This window comes from Cebus imitator, unplaced genomic scaffold (genome assembly GCF_001604975.1).
Source record: "Cebus imitator isolate Cc_AM_T3 unplaced genomic scaffold, Cebus_imitator-1.0 Scaffold107, whole genome shotgun sequence".
Classification (NCBI taxonomy): Eukaryota; Metazoa; Chordata; class Mammalia; order Primates; family Cebidae; genus Cebus; species Cebus imitator.
Genome location: NW_016107422.1, coordinates 5,360,343 through 5,383,894, shown reverse-complemented (window position 1 = coordinate 5,383,894; position 23,552 = coordinate 5,360,343). Strand labels below are relative to the sequence as shown.

At 46.6% G+C, this 23,552-nt stretch overlaps 1 protein-coding gene across 1 annotated transcript in view; it reads left to right on the top strand.

Moving 5' to 3' along the window:
• DOCK1 (dedicator of cytokinesis 1) overlaps window positions 1-23,552 on the top strand; it is a 541,550-nt gene that overhangs the window by 434,397 nt on the left and 83,601 nt on the right. Inside the window, 2 exon segments of the mRNA XM_017537892.2 lie at window positions 5,809-5,867; window positions 13,554-13,702. Coding sequence (XP_017393381.1) covers window positions 5,809-5,867; window positions 13,554-13,702 — 208 coding nt within the window.

Below are 23,552 nucleotides of genomic sequence, written 5' to 3'. Positions count from 1 at the left end.
GAGACTCAGGGAGTTAGACTTAACAAGTGGGGACCTGTGCTGACTTCAAGTCAGAAAAGCTCACAGTATCCCACGTGCACCGGTGGGTGGTGGTGGGCCCTGCCTCACGCAGGTAGGTGCTGTCGCATCAGATCTGTGCCTGGAAGGTTTACTCCCATTCATGGTCCCATTTGAGGTCCCACCCCCTCACCTCTTTAGGAACCCACCAGTCTTTCCCATAAAGTTAAAAATGCCTCACCCCAGCCATCAGCTTCCTTAGGTCCATCTCAGCCCTCTCCTTGTCCTCTTTTCCTACCTCCTACCCACTCCGATGCTGGCTCTTGGCACTGCATTTCCCCAGAACCTCAGCCAGGCCTGGGCTGCCCCCAAGCAGGTGGAGGGTGTTCAGCCCCCTGGATGCTCTCCCCACATCCCTCAGCATGTTTCTGCTTTCCATTCGTCTCAGAACACACTTTTCTTCAGTCTCTGCTCTCACCTCTGAGTTGTTCTCCACGCTTTTTGGTGTCTGCTTTCTGCTGTCAGATTCCTTCTCCTGTACCCCAGCTTCAAGTGGTGGGGGCGCCTGACACCTTGGTCTTTGGCCTTCACATTCTGTTCTCTTTCTTTAGGAAAACATTTTTCAAACTGCAGGTCTCAACCTTGTATTGGGTCAGAATATTCACTTAAAGGGCCATGATATCAGTTTCCTAGACTAGTCTGCCGTAACAGTGAACACAAACTGGGTGGCTTGAATTTACTATCTCACAGTTATGGAGGCCAGAAGTCCAAAATCAAGGTGTGGGTGGGGTTGGTTCCTTCTGGCATTTCTGAGGGAGAAGCTATTCCCTGCCTCTGTCCTGGCTTCTGGTGGCCGCCCCAGCCTTTGGCGTTCCGTGGCTCATGGCTGTGTCACTCTAGTCCCTGCCCCATCTTCCCGTGGCCTTCTTCCTTGTGTCTTCCTATGTGTCTGTGTCTCTCAATCTCCCTCTCCTTATAAGGACACAGGTCACCGGATTTGGAAGTCACCTTAGTCCAGTATGACTTCATCTTACCTTGAGTCCATCTGCAAAGACTCTATTTCCAAATAAGGTCACAGTCCTGGGTACCAGGACTTAGGACTTCAACATAGCTGTAAAGAGGACACACTCCAACCCACACCAGTCGTGACCAATAGACTTTTTTTCTTCTTCAGTGAAATAGAATCTAGGAAAAAATATCAGAGTTCATTGCAGGCAGTAAGTTTAATTTCATAAAATTTTATACACGAATATTAATATATGTGCTAGCTAATAAATATATTTCTTAGGTCAGAAGTTTTTGAAACTTAAAAAAGGGGGTGGGGCTTTAAAAAAAAAACCTGCCTCCTCGCATGCCTGTAATCCCAGCTACCCTGGAAGCTGAGGCGGGAGAATCGCTTGAACCAGGGAGTTGGAGGTTACAGGGAGCCGAGATTGCGCCACCGCACTCCAGCCTAGTGACAGACTGAGACTCCGTCTCAAAAATGAAACCAAAAACAAAACAAAACCTGCCTCCTGCAGCTTCTGCTCACACTGCATTCCCCTCAACGCCTGGTCTCTTAAAGAGAAGGAGCCAGCTTTGTGTTCTGCCGCCCCACCCACCAGGCACTCACCTACTTCCCTGCCAAGGGGCCTTGGCACCTGCTGGTCCTCCTGCCTGGAATGCTCTTCCCTACCCTCTTCGCCTGGATTTCACCTCTCCTTCAAATCTCAGAGCAAATATTACTGTCCTAAAGAACTCCTGCCAGAGCCAAGCTGAGCCACTGTTACATTTTTTCTCAATTCCCAGGTTTTTACTGCAAAGCCATGATCTTGGCCTTCACCAGCGCAATTCCTCCATCCGTATATCTGTGTGTGTTTAACTTGTGTGATTATTTTATTAATGTTCATCTCTCCTACCATGCTCATAGCCCACGGTGGTTTGCGGGTCTTGTCCTCCATATTATGGTAATATGAATATTCTAATATGAATATTCATATTTCCACATTAGCTTTATGTCTCGCCCAAGTGCTCAGTAAATGTTCAATAAATGAATCAATCTAAATGACCGTTGCAACCACGAGGGGAATATTATGCTCAGCCTGAGATTTTTAAAGGAAGGACCTAGCCTGGCTCCAGTGCTTGCCAGATGGACAGGGACATCATCCCTCTCTTTTCCTTCACAAAAGCCTAGGAGATGGGCAGCATCATCATTCTCCCAGTACTACAGATGAAGAGACTGAGGGTCAGAGTGGTCAAGTAAATTCTCCGGTGTGCTTAAATTCAGGCTCAGATTGGCCTTACCCCCAAGCCTGGGCTGTCGCTGAGGGTTGGGGGAGCATGAATTTTCTGTTTCTTGGAGTGAAGATGCAAGAGACCAGGTGCTAAGGTTAGACCACTGGAACAAAATTCACACAATTTTATGTCAGGGTTCCAGCCTGGATGTGGGATGTCAGATCCCCCTGTGCGGTAGGAAGCGTGTCTCCTAAGCATAACTTCTCCTGCTCACTCACGCCATGGGTGGGCCCAGGTGAGAAGCTCCGAGCAGAGCATGGTGACCCCAGCTCTAGGCCATCCTGGCTTAGGATGTGGAGTGGAGTCAGGCATGTGCATTCTCCCCTGTGAATCTCAGCTCCCTTATTAAGAAAATGGGCACAGAAATGTCAGCTTGCTCAACTCATAGCCTTCCTCCAAATCAGGTGAAAGGAAAGCACTTTGAAAGATAGAACTGTCTGTCTTGCTCTGAAGTCATGGAAGGTCCCTGGTCCTGGAGGTACATGCCATGGGTTTGGGAGTCTGAGGACTTGGATTCTCTACTCTCCTTCCCAGTGACGATGGCCATGTCCTTTTGCTTCTCCTCTCTGCAATTAGTGCAGTCCCTCAGCTGTTTATTGCTAGAGAGGAGCTTAGTTATGGTCTCCAGGGCTGCCCCCAGCCCGGGGTTCAGCTTCCAGGCAGTGAGCTTTATTGGCCCTACACTCTCAATTATCCTGTTTTTCTTCTCTGTGGGAAGAACGAAGGAATGGCTCGGGAAGCCCTCTTGAGGTCTGGTGACAGCTATGACTTTATTTGGGGATTACTCCGAGGCATGTATAGATTCATCAAAGCTGGCTTCTTATTAAAACCAAGGAAAGGATCCCTCTCACTGCCAGGGACATCCAGTCGGCCCTTCCCCTCACAGCTCCCCGCTCTTCCTCACTGCTTCTGCTCCAGGCTAGAGCGCCCTTGTCCTATTTGACGATTAAAAATGTGTCTTTAGCACCTCGATGCCGCAGGCCCAACTCTCCTGAGGGGTGTGCTCTCGTGTCCTTGCTAATCCCCCAGTTCTCAAATACTGCCAGGGAATGTCATCTTCTACCTACAGGGCAGTAAAGTCTGCCTGAGAATGGAAATCCCTCACCCCTCAGCCTCCTTCAGCACCTGAGGGAGAGGCACGCCGTGCAGAGAAGCAGGGAGGGGTGGGGAGCATCGGGGAGCGATTGGGAAAGGAGGAGGCAGATCGGGGAGGAACAGGATGCCCCTGGCCTCCAAGATCCAGATTGTGGTGCCAGCTCTGGAAATACGGCAGGTCACTCCAGAATTACCCAAACCACAAGTGGTAAGTCCGCTGCGACTAAGTCTCCTGTACTGTAGGATTTCTGAACTTAAGGATTTCCCTTGGATCATTACCATTCTACTCATTCTGGGACCTGAGAGAAATGAGTGAGTCAGGGGCCAGCGAGGCACAGAGACACTGATGAAGATCAGCCTAGCATTGGGCTTTCCTTTTTTTTTTTTTGAGACAGAGTCTCGCTCTGTCACCCAGGCTGGAATGCAGTGTTACCATCTTGGCTCCCTATAACCTCCACCTCCCCTGTTCAAGCAATTCTGCCTCAGCCTCCCAAGTGGCTGGGATTATAGGCATGTAATCCTGTAATGTAATCCAGGCATGTGCCACCACACCCATCTAATTTTTGTATTTTTAGTAGAGACGGGGTTTTACCCTGTTGGGCAGGCTGGTCCTGAACTCCTGGCCTCAGATGATCCACCTGCCTCAGCCTCCGAAAGCGCTTCGATTACAGGTGTGAGCCACTGCGCCCAGCCTGGGCCTTTTCCTTTTGAGGGGATCATCCCAGAATGAGGAGAACTCTGTGTAGCTGGGATGTGAGAAGCCTGTGCAAAGCTTGGGTGAGTCAATACATGCTAGGCTGACCCCGCTGTGAGCGCTTTGCCTCCTCTGGGGGACATGGGGCAGGCAGTGTTTGTGTTCTAGGGGCCACCTCCTTCTGATGCCTTGTTCCTGGGTTTGCACAACACCTGCTTGGCTGGAAGGTGACTCACCCACCTCACAAGAAAGATTAGAACTGGGCTTGGGCACAGGCTTGCTTTCTGTGTGCCCACCCCTGGGAAATGCTGCAAGGACGCCAGCCTGCCAGGTCACCCGCAGCCAACTGCATCCTTTCCCAGCCCTGGCCACAGCAGCTGCTGTGATCCCTTTGTCATTAGTGCAGGAGCAAAATGGGAAGTGGAGAGCCGGCACTCCAAGCCTCCAAGCAGTGTTCAGGTCGTGTGTTTCCTGGGCAATTGGGGCCATGAGTTAGGCACTTCGGGGCACTCTCCCCTCTCCCATCCAGCCAGGTCCAGTAGCTTTGCTGCCTGCGTGCTTTCCCCAACCATGGACAGGCCTCATATTGTGGCCTCAATGCTGGGCCCTCTCCCCAGCTGAAATACCCTCTCCTTAACTGAGTCTGCCTGCATCAGTGCTCACCTGGTTAGGGCCGCGCCTAGAGCTAGTGTGTCCTGGTGGGGAGTGGCCTAGGCTCCAGTTCATTTCTCCACCTGCACCGTGGACCAAGGTGCATGGCCTTCCACATGCCACAGCAGAAGTGCCAGGTGAGATTGATCTTCTGTGGCTGAGATGATCACTCTGGCGGTAGCCCACTTATGCTGTGAGTGACAGACAGGTGCTTAGGGCGCCAGAGACTTCTCTAATAAGGTGGCTGCAGGCCGCAGTTGTTGATTTGCCGGCCAGGATCTTTGCCTCGAGAGCCATAGCGCGGCTGTCTGTAATCAGTGCTTTCCCTCTCACATCTCCTGACACGAGGATGAGCAGAGCAGGCTCGATGACACAGCTGCTCAACTGTAATCCTATATGATAATTTTGCAATTATTATTTTTAATATAATCAGCTTTTTCCTTCGGCAATAAAAGAAAAGGTTAAATTGCTCACAAACTAATAAAGGTTTATCTTCTGGAGCATCAAATTCTGTTTACTCATGAAACACACACCTCCTCTATGCACCCATCGGGAGGAAAATTAGCATTTATTTTCCCTGATAAACAAAAACAGTGGAAGATTTGTTGGCATCCTTTGGAGTTAAGCCCTTCCTTACATTTTAAAGTGACATAGAGGAATGCAAGAACTTTGGAAGACATCTGACCTGACTCCGGATTTCATTTTAACTTTGGAAAGCAACCTGTTGTGTGCAGTAGGATGTTACTTGGTGTCTGTAGTGCCTAGACGCTAGCAATATGCATGGACCCAAACTCCCCCTGGGGCCCAGGAACCAAGAGATTGAAGAAATGGAAATGCTTTCATGACTCTCCCCAACTTCTCCCAGGTTCCCACAGGGGGAAGATGTTGTATAATCCTCAGTGATGAGAAAGTGAGATTTCCCCCAGCTAGATTCCTCCTCCTTTGATTCCTTTTGGTGGCAAGAGAAATTGAAGCTTTGACACTCTCTCTATTTGTCTCAGTGCTAGAAGGCTTTAATTGCACTTAAAAATAATTCCAGTCTGATTTTCAAATGCTCTCTGGAGTGATTCAGCGTTTTTCCTTTCCCTGATTTCCAGGTACGGAGATATGAGGAGACAGATTGGCTTTGAAATCAGAGACATGTGGTACAACCTCGGTGAGTAGGCTGGATGTGGGGGCACAGTGAATATCTTGTATCCCTGCTGGGTCATGACATTGGCCCTGTTCATCAGTGTGGGGATGTCTTAAGATCTTAGTGGCTTCTGTTTCTTGGAGAGCAGTTGCTATTCTTTGTAGTAACTGTTTTCAGGAATTAAGAGACAGAAGACCAAAGGCATGGAAAGAAAATCTGATGGGCGGGGCAAAAAGAAAAATCCACAGAGCACCCTTGGGTCAACACGTGTCTTGGAGCTCCTCCCTCCCTGGCATTGCCTCCCTCCCTCAGTTGCCTCAGTTCCTTCTGGTCAAACAGGAAGCTCGTCCTGCTGTGACATTTGCCATCACTTACCATATTCAGTTTTATTCAGACTCTGCCTTCTAAAGGGTTAATTCACCTCCTCAAAACCGGATCCTATATTTAGGTATGCTGCCACCAGGTGATGGCAGCCTAACAGCTCCTGCAGTCAAAGCAGTGAAGGGTCTGTGTGTGTATATGAAATTCGTGTACTTTTATTTGTAAATTTAGTGATTCAGTTTTTCTGACAACTTTTATCATGAACAATAACAAGAAATTCTCTGTTAAAATTTTAGCCAATGTGACATGTCACTCTTTTAGATAAGCCCCTTCAAGAAATCAGTGACTGACAATAATTTGGTATCCTCCCAGCATCTTTAGAGTGCCCTCTGGGAATCCAGCCTCACTCCTCATTGAGATGAAGCTCTCTGTGGCTCCTGCCCTCAGCCCTTGGGCTTGCTTTGTGCCGAGGTATCCTAGGCCAAGGGGTGCTGGTGGCCTTGCCTCAGTCCTGAGCAAGGCTTCAGTTGCTTTTCTGCTTCAGGGTCTCCAGGCCTGTGCTTCCTTCCTTCAGATGGACACAAGAAGCCTGCATTGACTTGTTGTGAGAGACCCTCCACTTTCCTCTCTGCCCCAGAGAATCTTTCCTCTGCTAGAAGGAGGCAGGGGTCTGTCCGCATCACTCTGTTAGCCTCATTGCATTAGGGTGTCACTTGTTGCTCCAGTGTTGGGACAGCTTAGCTGCACCCCGACCTGCTTACTTTCTGAGCAGCTGGGACTCCCTGCAGTGGCTGGAGGGCATAGCAAGAAACACGCAGAACCCAGCGGTCCACGTGTCATTTCTAGCTCTCTGTTTGCTTTTGCATCTTTCTTGCCATTCTTTAGTTTGACATGAGGCCCAGTTAGGTTCTCAGGAATGGAAAGCCACAGCAGATGCTCCTAGGTGGGGATGGAGAACGGGTGAGAGTGGCCCTGTCTGCCTGTGCCCACCCGGTACACAGATCACCTGTACCCACCCAGTACACAGATCACCTGTACCATTGCATCCTTTCTGGGTGTCAGTCCTGGAGTCAGTGGAAGGCCCCTTGAGGAAACTCTTCTGCTAATTCTCTGCGTGTGACTTTGCCGCAGTAGCTCACATGTCTAGAATCTGAGTACTGGTTCTCAGCTGTCAACGAGCCTGCTGACCTCTGCAATATGGTACCTACAGGGCACCATCCTCTCCTTGGCCTTCCTGCCATCCCAGGGAGGAAGGTAGGGGCTCTGGGCTCAGAGTCAGGAGAGATGATAAGACCCACCTTGAAGTTTTCATCCTCTCCGACTCCTGCCTCCCCATGTGGCCTAAGTCACATGGCCCGGTCTTTCTGGGCTGTTAGATAAAGTGGTTGGACTGAATTTTTCAAGAGCCTTCCAATCCCAAAACTTAATCATGCTATGACATATATACACGATGAGCTCAGTAATAAAGTGCTAAGGCTTTCAGAACAGGGAGGAGGACCATCCGTGATTCATTCTAACTGATCTCTCTGTGTTCTTTGTTAAAATCATGCTCTGACGGATGCATGTGTCATTTGCTCTGGCAGGCCAGACAGCAGGACCCACGCCAGGCAGGGACCCAGTGTAGTCCCATGAGAGAGGCAGGAGAGGGCAGAGGGCATTCACAGCCATGGCTTGGAGGGAGGCTGTTCTCTGTTGGAACTCACGGTGTCCAGGGCCTTTTTTAATTTTTATTATTTTTACTATTTTATTTTTGAAGATGGAGTTTTGCCCTTGTTGCCCAGGCTGGAGTGCAATGGCACTGTCCTGGCTCTCCACAACCTCCGCATCCCAGGTTCAAGCGATTCTCCTGCTTCAGCCTCCCGAGTAGCTGGGATTACGGGCATGCGCCACTACACCTGGCTGATTTTTTTAGTAAAGAAGGGGCTTCTCCATGTTCTTCAGGCTGGTCTCGAACTCCCCACCTCAGGTGATCTGCCCACCTCGGCCTCCCAAAGTGCTGTGATTACAGGCGTGAACCACTGCGCCCGGCCCCGTCCAGGGCTTTTATAGGCGGTGTTCATGAAGGAGGTGATATGACTTCCACCTGCCACAGTCAGGCTCTCAGGGAAGACCCCAGACCTCTCCTCTGCACACAGGCTCTCTCTGAGGCCAACTGTTTACCCTAGCCCCCCCAAAAGAGTGAGTCCACCCTCTTCTGTGTCATTCCGCTTTAACTCTAAAGTATAGACGGTAAGTTGTCCATTTTCCCCAAGAGGACACTTGCACATATGCTTTCAAATGAAGGTTCTCATTCTGGAATGGCTGGATAACATTTCACATCATTTGTGATAACTAGAGACACCACCCTAGCGGAGGCTCTGATGAGTCATGACATACTGAAATGCTTCCTTCTCCCCATACACAGCTGCGGCCACCACTCCACTCTCCCTGGGCCCTGAGCACCCCCAGGATCCTCCCCAGCTCTCCATATGCCAGCATCATCACCTGGTACCGAGGGAGCCTCCAAAACTCAACTCGAGCCACAGCTGGCCAGAGGTCACCCTGACTGATGGGTGCTCCTGCCTTTCTAGTGTTCCGGTTTGGGGTTGTTTTTGGTTTTGTTTTTTAATATATTTAATGTCACCTCCATAGTCCCTGAGATTGATCACCATTGACAGCGGCTCCATTTCAATTTGTGCCGTGTGCCATGATAACAATGCAGGAAGGAAAGGTGGCCTCAAAAAGGGCGAGTTTCTCCGGGTGCCCCCTCCAAGTCCTTGGACACGCCCGGCCTTCCAAGGATACACTTTGGTCTGACACAAAACACTTGGTTCACTTGATGTTATCAAGATAACATCTTGGCTCCAGATAGGCCAAGTCAAGCGACGGGAGACTTTTGATTTGGAAAAGGTTACAGTGAAGAGAGCACATTTCCCTTTCCTTCCTGTCAGTGGCTGATTTGAATATAGTGTTTAATGCATGAGATGTGTGTTTTGCAGCTTTTTAGACCAGAACATTGACTCTGGCCTGGGAAGCAACCAAGAGGTCGAAAGTAAGCCATGACCTTGGCCATTTAGGCTCAGGGTCTTGGAAACAACAAGAAATAACAGTCAGCTGCCAGAGCTGGGTTCCTTACTGGTAAAATAAGTAAGTTATTTTTCAAAGTGAGGGAGATGATCATAAAAGCACCTACAGCCCACAGGATCCTCCCCAGGCAGCCCCTCAGGGTGGTTAAGGATAGCCCCACCGGGTCATCTCAGGAGCCCAGCCCCTTCCTGCCACGGTCCCAGGGACCTGAGTGTCTTTGCCGAGACTGTCACTGTCACACTCCAGATTTATGACAGCACTTCTCAGTTTCCCAGGATGTACACAACCTACTTTCTACATCTTTTTTTTTTTTTTTTTTTTTTACTTTTTTTTTATGGGTGCAGGTTTCAGAACATGTTGGCAGGATGATAGCACTGACTCTGCCAAGAAAATAGAAATGGAAATCAGATCTGTTTATCAGCTTACAATTAATAAACTGTCACTTGAGCAGACCTCCAGCTGAATGCTCCATGAGTCTCCTCCTTGAGTCTTTCCAATAATACATGTGGCCTGTTTAGAGGAGCATCTCAGCTCCTGCCTCTTCCATGCCTAGCCTCCGAGCAAGGATCTGGAGTCTGTTTTGCTCAATTTAATGCAAGGGCAAACACAGTACTGCCCCATGGGATAGAGTAATGTGGTTCTTTCCCTCCCAAACCTGTCATATTTTGAGTCTGAAAGGGGAAATCAAAAGCAGACTCTCTCTCAAAAGAAAAAAGGGGAGAAAATGTGCTTATTTACCCAGCTCCTGAGTTATTTATCAAAGCGCACTCTGTGCGGCAGCCCGCGGGAGCACCTGATCTCCTCGCCTGTGCCGCCTCGATTTACATTTTGTTTATTACATCCAGCACACTGGAGCGAGCACTAGACCCAAGCCAGCCAGAATGAATGTGCTTGGAGCAAGATCTTTATCTGCTCTGTTGGGTTTGGGATATTTTTCATGCAGGGATTCCGTTCATGGGTGTTTTTTGGTGACTGGGCAAACTGTGTGCTTTTCATGAAAACCCATATACCATGTGGCCTAATGGGTTTGGCTGGGTGGTGGAACTTTTTGCTCTGCCTGTCCTTGTGTATACAGAGATTTTCCTGGGATAAGCCTATGTTTAATGTCCCAGATTTTCAAACACCGGTGATTGCGAATAGGTAATTTAAACACCCACAGGGAGGTTACTGACTAGGGAGGCCCTGGCTTGGTGAGAAAAGAAGATGCCACTCCCAGGGGAACAGCTCCGTGCTCTGTAGCTAGAACAGATTCTAGGTGGGCAAGGACTGGAGCTCAAATGTTCTCATCACCTTCCTTTGTCTCGAAAAGCGTGTCCTCTTTTTCTTTTTCTTTTTTTTTTTTTTTTTGAGACGGAGTCTCACTCTGTCGCCCAGGCTGGAGTGCAGTGGCGTGATCTCGGCTCACTGCAACCTCCGCCTCGCAGGTTCAAGCAGTTCTCCTGCCTCAGCCTCCCAAGTAGCTGGGACTACAGGCACACGCCACCACGCCCGGCTAATTTTTGTATTTTCAGTAGGGACGGGATTTCATTATGTTGGTCAGTTGACCACGATCTCTTGACCTCGTGATCTGCCCACGTCGGCCTCCCAAAGTGCTGGGATTATAGGCGTGAGCCATTGCGCCCGGCTGCATTCTCTTTTTCTTTAAGTCTATACTGCAGGTGTCACCTTGGTCCTCATTGATTCCAAATCTGAGTTCTTGTTAAATTTGAGCAAGATATGCTCCAAGGGAAATCCATAATGCAAATGTCAAAAAAAAAAAGGTATCTAGCAGAGAACATCCCTACCCACTCCTGCTCACCTTGGGGACCACTGGTTTGTGAAGAGTCGGTCCCCAGGGATGTCACTATCCTCAGAACCCGGTAGCAGCTCCAGGCCAGTGTGTCTTCTGTAATAATAGCACCCCTCTGTAATAGTCAAAGGTGAAGATACTGTCGTTTTGGTAGCTTTTTTTTCCCAGTCTCTGTGTCGACAACCACTTGTTCCTGCCTTATATGTTTTTCCCAGCTTGGAGCAATAAAACCTGTTGGTGACAGACAGAACTTTATGACACCAAAATTGTGGTTGATGAACAACTTGCTGTCACCATCATCTGTTTTCTGAAACATTGGCTCTGACATTTTTTAAGCATAATACAAGGAAAGTGTCACCTGAGAGATGGAATATAATAGCATTTTCAAGAGAATGCTTTGCAACAGTTACAGACCTTTCAGAAACATCAAGCATTTGGGAAAGTGATGAGAATCACACGCTGATAGCCTTAGTCAAAATATTAATTATTTAGTAAAAGTGAAAAATAAGGCGTTAATTACATTTAGATCCTTACTAAAGGTTAAATTTCTGTGTATGTCTACCCAGTAAAAAGTAATTCAGTCTAATTATGAGCATTACGTATTTTCTTAGGTATAGTTACAGTAGCTGCATTTGTTTAATGATTCTTTTTACAGAAATCTGTATTCGCTGAGTTGCAAAGAAAACTAAAGAATTTAGTTTCCTGATTGTGGAAAAAAATTAGTAAGATTGATTAACTCGGGATACACTGCTGGTGTTAACAACAAAATGTTACCAATATTTTGTTCAAACATTTAATTTCTTGGGCATTCTTCCGGTATGTGTTGGAAATGAAATAGTTTTAGTTACGGGGGATGAAATGAAAACAAAAATCAAGATTCTGAAAGACAAGAGGGTAGACTTTTAAAAAACCACATTTTTGCTGGGGCCTGCCTCTGAGTTTCATCCTGTCACCTTAACTAAGGTTTGCGGCCCAGTTTTTAGAAGTGAGTCTTCTAGGAGCTTCGGGCAATGAAGGAAGCTTCCCCTTCTGCCGTGTCTCTGACCTTGCCTGGTTCACTTCAAGCTCTTGATGAGCTCACCCTGGTCCTCAGGAGTACAGCAGCCACGCACCAACAGAGTTTGGGGTCCCCAGCTGGAGTGGGCACAATGGCAGCCAACACACAGCTAGCAGGAGGGAGGGACTGGCCACCATGTCAGGCGCAACTGCCAGCTGCTCTGCCTGGTCACCAGATTTCTTGATGGTGATCCTGGGTTAACATCTTTCTGAGTCAGAGACAAAGGCCCAGAAAGGTACAATACCAAGAAAATACCAACAAAAACCCTTGAAATTAAAAACATAAACTGAGTGCTTGCAAGAAGCCAGTCTCTACTTTCTGGGGGCTTATTTTAGAATTGTAATGTCTCAGCAGTGGTCATTAAAACGGCAGATCACTGACCTCTCTGTTCATTTTGCAATTAAAGAGGATAAATATGGGAGTGGACAGCTCAAACAATTTCTCTTTCAGAGAGATGGATAGGGTCCGAGTGCCATGCAAAGATCCTGAGATAAGCAAACAGGGAAGGAATCTGTAAAATGAGGGTCATAGCTAAGCCTTCATAATCTCAGACCCAGGTTCAAGTCCTGCTCCTGTTTCTCTGAACAGCTCCCAGAACAGCTCACTTTCCTTGTCTGTTTAAAAGGTTAAGAAGGTAGCCATCTCACAAGGTTACCATGAAAATTCAGTGACATGATGCTTTCTCCTGGGCTTGTCATGCAGATTGTAAATGCTAGCTAATATGATGATATTCATTATCAGTCACATTTGAAAAACTTTTGAGAAACATTTTTGTGAATGCTTTAAAAATCATATCTGGAGCAAGATAGCTGAAAGGAGACTAATAAAGTAGTTCTTTAAATAAGCATTTTCCTATCAAACAACAACTGGAAAAGGTAGAATCACTGCTGTTTTCAGGGTTTCAGACTCAGATGCCAGTGCCTTGATTTACTTTGATTGGGGTCATTTGGAATGCAACAGAAATCACCCTGCATTATTTACAGAGGTGTCAAATGGTAAACTCCTCTTCGTAAGATGCGGGAGATTTTAAAAAGGACCCAAGAGACCATCTGCTCTCTCTCATTTGTCGGCTCCTGTTCCTCTCACTGGGCACAGAGTTAGAGGCTGGGACTCCCCACTCCCAGCCCTTGTTCTATTCCGAACTGGGAATCAGCTGCCTGTGTCCTTCATCCGTCTGATAGAATTGGCTACTTAGAAAACAGTGTTTATCTTCTCTGACGGAGAAGTCATGATTGGAGGCTTATATTGCATGAATCTTTGACTACCTTCACCTATAGCATGTGGAATACAGGCCACTTCTTATACTAATGGCTAGGAAAGTTCAACATCATCATCTGCAGACAAGAAATAGATACACATTTTCAGGATCTTGTTGCTCAAAGTCACCATGATCGGTGTTGTGTTGTTTTATCCATTTAACCCCATTTTAGAATTCTATTTCTATTTTTTTCTGAATACTGTATCTCTTTATTCCAAGGTCAACACAAGATAAAGTTTATTCCAGAAATGGTGGGCCCAATGTTAGAAATGACATTAATTCCCGAGACGGAACTGCGCAAAGCCACCATCCCCATCTTCTTTGATATGATGCAGTGTGAATTCCATTCGACCCGAAGCTTCCAAATGGTAAGGACATAGATGTGTAGTGAGTGGCCTGGGGACATGAAGGAGACAAACCTGAAAACGTTGAAAGAAATTTGTAGACAGTTCTAGAGTGGAACACACATTTTCCTGCATCTTGAGAGAGAAAAGGCCTATGCTTTTCCTTATTGAAGAAGCTTATTATACCTTGCAGTCAACTTTCAGGAGGATTATTCTCAATTTTTAGTTCTTACTTCTTTTAATCTGGGTTTACTTACACATTAAACCCCGGATAAAAGTCTCTTTCTCCCACTTCTTGGGATATGCTCTTGTAGAATGTTTAATCAAATATCGTGTATTATATTCTCTCAGATTGGCTACTTATTGCAGAATTATGTTATTTTAAAGCTAAAGTCTTTGCTTTTATTCTCTTAAGTGTGTGTCTCGGTCTTTTGCCTGTGCAATGGAACTGAAGAAAATTCCTCTAAGAAAATGTATATAAAGTGCTCAGAACATACTGTAACATTATGAAGGACAAACTCTGCTGTATAACATATGCTCAGGAAGCAACAAAATCTCCTTCTGAATCCCAAGAAAATAAGTAGAGTGTTTGTGTATTCTTGGTTGGCACCCACACCCACACATACACATGCACATCCCCACACACACACACACACACATGTACATCCACACATATACACATATGTGCACACACACACACACACACATGTCCACATGCTCTGACTTTCACCTTAGTATATTCATGGTTTGGCCATGATACTTTGCAAGAGATCTGGGAGAAGCCCAAGTGGTAGGGAGTCCTCTGAATTGAAAGATACCTTTAAAAATTATTATAGTGGACCAGATGTGGTAGCTCATGCCTTTAATCCCAGCACTTTGAGAGGCCAAGGCAGGCAGATCACTTGAGCTCAGTAGTTCAAGACCAGCCTGGGAAACATGGTGAAACTCCATCTCTGCAAAAAATACAAAAATTAGCCAGGCATGGTGGTGCACGCCTGTGGTCAGGGAAGTCAAGGCTGCAGTGAGCTGTGATCATGCCACTGCCCTCCAGCCTGGGGCACAGAGCCAGACCCTGTCTCTAAATAAATAAATTAAAATTAAAAGGCCAGGCATGGAGGCTTACACCTGTAATCCCAGCACTTTGGGAGGCTGAGGTGGGTAGATCACGAAGTTAGGAGTTCAAGACCAGCCTGACCAACATGGTGAAACCCTGTCTCTACTAAAAATACAAAAATTAGCTGGGTGTGGTTGTGGGCGCTTATAATCCCAGCTACTGGGGAGACTGAGGCAGAGAATCACTTGAACCTGGGAGGCAGAGGTTGTAGTGAGCTGAGATCCTGTCACTGCACTCCAGCCTGTGTAACAAAGCGTGACTCCAAAAAAAAAAAAAAAAAAAAAAAGTTGAAAATTATGATAGCAATTCACGTAAGTCAATATAGTAAACATTTTACATGGAAATTTGAGAAAAATTCCTACACTGAGAGGAAATCAAAACTTCATCAATCAAGACAGTTTAGTGGGGTCTAATTTTAAAGGATATGTTATCCTTACCCATCTCTGAAGGTTATCATTTAAGGGAGCTTTGAGTAATTTATAGATTTTCCTTGGTTGTGTTCATCATATCACATGAAGGCAGTATCCACGAAGAATGATTCTGCTGTTCCCTAGAACAGAAAAGAGGGATACTGAACCAAAACCGTCTCCACACTGGGAGTAGAAGCTGAGTTTAGATACAGAGGTCAGGGAGACTGAGAGTCGCGGGCTTAGCCAGCTGTTACCTGGGTCTTGAGCAAATCACTCACCATCTTTTAAGTCTCCAATTCAAGCTTGTAGCATTGGCATGAGATGGAATGTGCCAGAAAGGCGTGTTGTGAGAATGAAAGAAAATCAGACCTGTACACCCCCTAGCATGATGCCCAGCGCCGTAAAAGGCAGCTGTGGATGCTGCTCCTCCCGCAAAGCTGGAACCTCATCTTGTTCTGGGTGTTTGTGGAGTGCAGGGGGCAGCCTGCACGATGAGTCCCCAGTGTCCGCAGGCCCATGGGGCCCAGCGCTGCATACAAACCTTGGCATGGCCATTTCATCGAGGTTACTCCTGAAGCCGGGAGGAGGACACTGGAGATGAACAGAGTCCGACTGCTGGAGTCATTTCCTTTACCCTCCACGCGCCCACAACTGTGCTTCGAAACCCCCTGCATAGGAGCCTAACACCTGGCTAGGAGATCATTATTTGTTTTTTGCGCTTTGCTCCACTAGGCAGTTTTTTATAAGGTGACTGGTGACTGTTATTTTCACATTATCCCAACCATGGACAGTAGAGAGGGCTTTGGTTTAACTTCCCTATGTAATGTCAGTTGGGCTGAGATGAGTGGGATTAGTGCCTCCCTCCCTTCTTCCCCCCTCCCTCCCTCCCTCCCTCCCTCCCTCCCTCCCTCCCTCCCTCCCTCCCTTCCTCCCTCCCTTTCTTCCTCCCTCCCCCCCTTTCTTCTTTCCTTCCTCCCTTCCTCCTTTCCTTCCTCTATCTTTTTTTCCCATAGTAGCAGACCCCTCTATATTTACTTTTTGTAAAGACAGTTCATTTTCGAAAGAACAGCTGTTTATTCCTCTGGCTCACCGTCCCTCTTTGTATGTGCAAAATCTTTGTACAAAGACTGCACTAATACAGCATCGTAAATATTATACCCAGATATTTGTATTAATGTTCTTTCTGCTTGACAGTATATCAAAGAACTTTCCCTTAATATTACAACCTAACAACTGTGATATTAGTGATGCCTTAAAATTCGCTATCATTTTCTTATCCATCTCCTATAACTGGACATGTAGGTTGTTTGCAGATTTTCACTGCTATGAATAACTGTTCGGTGAACACATTCATGCATATACTTGAATTTATTTTGAAAGTTTTCCCAGTATACATTCTCAAAAGTGTAATTACTGATTTCAAATATTTTTGTAACTTTTGACATTATTGCCAAATCGTTTGACATTAATACCGTAAGGTTTGACCCATCTCCATTGCCACTGGCACTATATCATGGCCCCAGTTTCACTGCCAACTCCTTGGAACTACGAATTGTGATTTAAATGCTTTTTCCTAGGCAGAAAATTCATCTGACTTTTTGAATTTTATATAAATCAAGCCCAAAGAAGGACTTTGTGAAAAATTGCTATTAAAGAATGAGGCTAAGGGGGAAAGTGTATTTTTATAGATAAATGTCACTAGCACAGAAAACTAAGATCAAAAGTGCTTAAAACATTATTTCATTTGTCATTTTTTAAGCAGTCTTAGGGTCAAAATAAGGTCAAGGGCAGTTAGAATAAAGACGAGTAAGAGTTTGGTTTCTGAACGGTTCCCCTTCTCCCTCACACTCCCTTTGTCTCATGGCTGCCTTGTGGTAGGCTTAAAAAATCTTACAACAATCTTCTGAGGAAGTGTTTGATTTTCTCCAGTTTGCAGGGACCCCAGGTTTGCTAGGAAATAGTCTGAAGTTAATGAGGGCCACAGAAGCTGTGCCTCCATTTTAAACACTGTCTCCCCACTGGGGCTTCAAAATTGACCCGGTGTCAGGAGACATCTTTCCAGAAAACCAAACAGTTTTTGAGTAATACCATGAAGTAGTTGGCACGTTGAGATCCATCTCATAAACAACAAACTATTTCGCTAGCATGCACCATGCCTTGCTTGGATCTACGTAAATACAGGCATAAGCACGAAGACTCGGATTCACCCGCAAGAAGGACCCGCCGTCAGGCTCAGCGTGGTCAGCCACCTGAACTGTTGGTTCAGAGTCGCTTGTTTATCTGCGGTGTTATCTGATAGAACCTCTGCAGACAAAGGATAGCGTACCTTAAAGATCTTTAAAATAAAGGCAGAAAAGCTAACATTTGTTTTAAAACAATCTCTCTTGTTTGCTAATCTGCTTCTGTGATTGGGAAAAGATCCATTTTCTTCTGTTTGATGTGCCCACCTCAGCTTCCGAGCTGGAATGCTCCAAGCCGGCAGCGTCGTCCCCTTTTCTTCCAGTCTCCTTTTTGCTGGGTTTTCTGGCTGCAGGTCACATGGGCCTGGCCTTGGCCTGCTCCCCTGGCCTCCGTTGCAGTGGGTGTGAAGCCTCATCAGCGCTCTCTCTGTCTTGCCTGCAGCATCAGTCCTCTTTGCACTAGTTGTACCAGTCCAGGATTACTCCTGAGCCACAGTATTTCTCTCTTGACTTGCTCTGTGTACATTTCCTAAGTCCTTGCTGCCCCTAGTTCCGCTCGTCCCTCACAGCTGATCTTCCTGAAGCACAAGGAATGGCCCCTATTTCTTGTTGGTGACGTGGGCACGTGGGTGGCACGCTGGTGCAGGGCTGGCCCCACCTGCTTCTCCATCCTTGAGCTCCTGGGCTGGGGATGGTTGGCTGCTGCTGAACTCATCCGCCGCAAGCCCAGTTATCTCGCCTTGTTAGTCACGTCGCAAGGGCTTCAGTTGCTTCCACTTTGACAGCAGATGTGGAAACCTAATGGAGTGAGGGGAAGGCATTAGGGGGTTTCATTTTTATAACACGTTAGTATTTTGAACCCATGATATAGCTTATTTTGTAAAGGTTGCTATGCCTTTCTGAGTGGAGCTGTTAATACACTACTCTCTATGAAACATGAAATAATATATACGCCCAGGTTGTATTTTACTCTTACAACTGGAGTCAAGAGGAGACCTGCTGGAATCAGAAGAAAAACCTGCTATTTTACTTAAGATTAAACTGCACCAAACCATTACTGGAATTTTAAAAGCATGTGTTACAAATTGGCTTTTCTAATATTGCCCAGAGTTTCTGCTCTCATGTTCTTCAGCCGCAGCAGAGGGCACTTCGTTAGAATGTCCTTGCCCATACGCCTCCCCAAGAGGCTACTGCTTCCCTGCCTCCACTTGTCCAAGAAAGAGCACACATTTTCCTCAGAGTAGGTTCAGACTTGCCCTTATCCTGCTTCTCCAGGGTCCATGTGTTGAATGGGCTCTCCTGGTGGTGGGATGGGTGGCATGGAGTCATCCTTTCATGGGCCATGTCCTCCTTGTGGCCTGTGACACTCTGTCCAGGGCTGCAGTGAGTGTCTTAGGTCAGCTTGACAGCACTCGCTGTGGGGAGGTGGCGAGGAAGCTCTGCAGAAGGCTCCAGGCTGAAGGTCCCAGATGCCAATGGAGATCCCCTGTGAAGGGCTGTGCCTTGCAGGAGCTGGGCCAGACAGAAGCCTGTGAGATAGGAGTCCCCGGATGTGCACAGTGGCCTTGAATTCTTTTAAGAAATCCCTCCTACCTTCAAAGTCATATGTTTCACTGTGGGCTGCTCCCCTGGCCTCTGTTGAGGCTGCCACAGCCATGGCAGAGCTCTGGTGCACTGACAGGAAGGTGTTCCAGTGACTGGACGCTGCATGACAGTCTTGCAATCCATTGCCTCCCAACCATCTCTTCCCTGTTTGTGTACAGCCAGGACGCTGCTGCCTGTGGATGGGTTTCTTTTCCTCCTAGTGCTTGCAGTGTAGATACTCTAAGTCCCGGGAGGCAGGGATACATGTGGAAAGCCCCAGTGGATGCCCACTGTAGCCATGCCTATAGAGTGGCCCCAGCCCTTTGGCCACTGTCATCCGCCACCCCCTACATTGCTGGACACTCTTGTGCCACTTCCCTGCCCTGTCCATACTCAAGGCCACTGTGGACATCGGGGGGCCTCCTGTCTCCTAGGCATCTGTCTGGCCAAGCCCCTGCCAGAGCGTGACCCTTCACAGGGGACTTCCATTCGCATCAGAGACCTTCCATCTGGAGGCCATTGCAGAGCTTCATGGCCACCTCCCCAGAGCAGCTCTGTCAAGCTGACCTAAGGCACTCACTGCAGCTCCTCAACAAAAACCCATTTCTTATCTCTTCTGCCTCTTTCATCTCTTGAGTGCTCCAGCTGCCTGAGGTCATCCTGGCTCTCCCAGCACTTTCTATGAATCTTTTCTGATCCAAATGCCCCACCCATTCTCCTAAATTACCCCCCCTGCTGCTGCTGCCCGTGCTGGTGCCTAAGGACACATCTCTGCCCCCTGTCCTTACAGCTGGCCAACTCCTCAAGACACCCCCACAACTGTGTTCAGGCCACCCCCTCGCCTTGTCGCCACCCCGATCCACAGTAGCAGGTTTACCCCTAAACTCAGGACTCTAGGAATCTCCATTCATTTGAAAGGAGAGATCCTACTTGGGGAGATTTCGGGACTGATAAGCTGGCATGGGAGCTGTGGGGAGGCATTGGGGTCTTCATGCCCATTATTCCATCCACCTGGACCAGCCTGTCCTTGGTCACAGGAGATGGACCCCTCCCCTGGCCTTAAACTAACTCTCCCTGCCTCACCAAGAACCCTGCCCTCCAATGGACAGTGCTCCAAGTCTCACCCTCATACCGGATTTTGCTTCATAATAAAAAGCGTACTTTTAAATTCCCTCCTGGCATCTTTTTAAAGAATTTCGTTTGTTATGGCTTTGGAAAATACAGAACTAACAGCTGAGAATTGCAGCAAATGACCATATGGGCCATAGACCATTAATAAAAATGGAATGGAAAAGGCTGCCGAGCAAAAATAATATTTTCAATCACAGAGCTATTTTCTGTCATCTATGTGAGGCTCAGTAAAATGCTCCACAACTTCTGGAAATTCCCATTTAGTTGTAACAGTATTAGAACATGAGTAATCTTTGTGTCATCAGTGTTGCCGAGCTCCTGTTTGAATAATCTCTTCACGCGCCCATGCCGGTAACCGGAAGCCAGTAATTGAATAGCCCGGGTGAATGTTGACGGCTTCTGTCACTCGGTAGAAAGGCCAATGTATTTTCCACTGTAACAGGAGTGTGAGTAAGTTTGGTGGCAGTTCTATCTTGTTTATTCGTTAATTCGTTGGGATTTTATTTGTTGGTTTGTTTATTTTTGCTTTCAATTTCAAAATAATTCTTTTCTTAAGAGGAAATATGGCACGAGAGGCTTCTGTTTCATTGAATCCAGACCCAAAGATGGTCTGACAGGCCACAGAAACCAATATCCTTGACTCCAGGAGCTGTGATTATATTAACTTCTATTCTTAAAAGCCCTCCAGCAAAGAGATTCTCAAAATTCCATAACCCCCTTTAACCAAGTTAAACAGGACTCACTTTGAGGTCATGTTCCCGGAGTCTACTGGACTTGCATGCAGCCCAAAAGCCACTCCTTAATCTGTGTCATGTGGACATAAGGAGCCACTGCACCTGTCTCAGGTGTCTGCAAGGTGTCATGGCCTGGTGATGGGCAGCTCCCCAGCTAGGCAGTTCAAAGTGACTGTCTCTGGGTCCTCCAGGCTCTTGAGTGTTTCAAAGAGCTCCAAGATCAGCAAGCCCCCTGCTTGATGGACGTAGGAGGATGTGGAGGCTTTTGAATGTGGGATGAAGTGCCAACGATTAATTAAGTGTGTAATTAAGTTTACAGAGTGGTTAGGCAAGAGGAATGCTCTATAGAAAAATATGAGTGTGTCTGAGCACAGGGACTCAAGGCTGAGTGACAGACCGGGAGGGAGCAGTCACTTCCAGGATGTCAGCATGGGTGCCTGGAGCCCCACATGTTGGGAGGTGCCACGCTTCTCTCTGCTGAAGCTTGCCAGTTACATCTTCTTAGCCATGTTTTCCACCCAGATACAGTCCAGCAACTTTCTCCCACCCACTTCCTCCTGCAAATGTTCAGGAGGAAACGTGTGGCTGGGCAGTTTCATCATATTGGCCCAGCTCCGTCTAAAGGGAGAGAAGGCAGGGAGAGTCTGATTCCTTGTGCCCTCTGAAACCAGGAGGTGGTCGAACACCATGCCTGTGCCTGCAGTATCTTTGGAGCCTTTTTTCTTTAAATACAGGAGAAGCTAGAGCACTTTGGGCAAAGAGTTACTAAGTCTACTAAGGTTTATTTGTAAAGGGTCAAATAAGCCCCTCTGCTAATGTACTTAGCAGGCCATGCCCATAAATTTCAGATGTCACCCAGCTCTTGATAACCTCAGAGCCCTCCGTCAAAGTAATGAGTGATCTGTGCAAACGTTTCCACCCTGGTCCAGCTTCCTGCTGTGCTCCCACAGAACCTTAGATCTCTTCTATTATGTAAAGCATGGTCCTGTATGTCTGAAAAGTGCAGGCTGATTGTATATATCATAGAAGCATAAAACTATAGACGCATTAGAGTAAGAATAGCAAATCTCACCCAAAACAAAAATGAGGCATTCCAAACCAAATATAACTGGCTTTTGGACCAGCCGCTACTGGCATCCTTCTCTCCACGATCTTTCAAATAGGTGCCAATAGCCTATGGTTAGCTGTGGCAGAAAGTGGCAAAAGCAGTGGTTCCTTTCTAAGTTAACTGAATTAGCAAGACATCGATATCGCTTCGAGCACAGCCCCCTGATTCCATCACGTTCAATTTAACAGAACTTTCCAAAAGGCCGTCTATTCCTAAGTGTTCTCTTGTTTCATGTTCTCAGAGGGCTGCTGGTATCAGATGCTTAGGGACTCTCTGTTCAGTATTTTAAGTTAGACACCCTGTGGATATTTTTGTAGCAATATTAGGGATTCAGAAAAGAGAAAAAAATGGAATGGTTCTGCTTATCACGTGAGTGAGCCTCTGCCACCTTTTGAGCAACACAGTAAACCCTTGCTAATTTTATCCCAGCCATAGAGAACCTTGTTGCAAATCACCAGTGTGCATTCACAAGGAAGATAATAAGCATGATTTTTATAAAACCAGCTCTGCTCTATCAGCAGATATACTATCTCCAGTTTAGTGGGACAGGATTGTTTAATTCTGATTATGGTAACAGTTCACAGCACACCAGTGAATCAATTCAAGTGCCTTCTGTAAAAATTAACGAGAATCCTGGAATTAGAGGCTAGCTGTGGATCTCTGGTATTGAATCCTTGCTAATAAACAGAATAGGGGGGCCAGGTGTTTGTTTAAGTCACCTAGTTTGGACTAGGGTTAGTAAAATTAGAATCAGCTACGTGTGGTTCACTTAGCATTCATCTTTTTGGAAAGCATTAAGTTCATCAGTCAAAATTCGATCAGCAGCATACCTAAGTCGCTGTAACTTCCTCATTGCCTGTGTTTGTGACAGCTAGATTTACGTGGAAGCAGAGAAAACATGCAGTTTTCATAACCTGGACTCCACGTTCAGATCCCTTCTAACTGACCAGTGCTGAGTGATTTTAAATGCCTGTGTTTGCCCATGTCAGGAGAAGGCACGGTTCTCTGCGTTCTCTGTACCTTTCGTATTGTCTGTACTCATTAAACAAACATGAAATTGAATCATGTTATGATTAAATTGAATTTTATTTTGTATCTTCATCATTTGTCCTGAAGCATCAGCCCTCCTCAAACATTTAGTCTTTGGAGACTGTCTGCATCATGACACCGTCTGAGAGATGGTACTGCCTTGAAATGCCAACTTTTGGGCCACTACCAAGTGATCTCCCTTGTATCTGATTCCAAAAAGAACTGCCTTTTGCAGACTTATTTTCTATAAAGACCAGGATAGTAGTGGTTAGTATCAAAAGGTTGTTATTTTACAGTAAAAAATTGTTAATGTGAGATTTCACATGAAAAAAAATCAAGTCATTCTTCCTTCTTCAGTGGAACTATCTGTATATGTTGCTAAAAGCCCTGAACTTCTCAGGCCAGACAGTATCAAAAACAAGTGTTTATTTGGGGGAGTAGCCCATGGAGAAGATCAAGAAGAAAATTGGAGAGATTTGCTAAGGTCCAGGTTCTGGGGATGTTGCTGAGTCCTTGATGTCCGGCAAGAATCAATACTTCTCTCCAGGCCTGAAAGCCTGTGTTTCATCTGTACAGTGTGATAC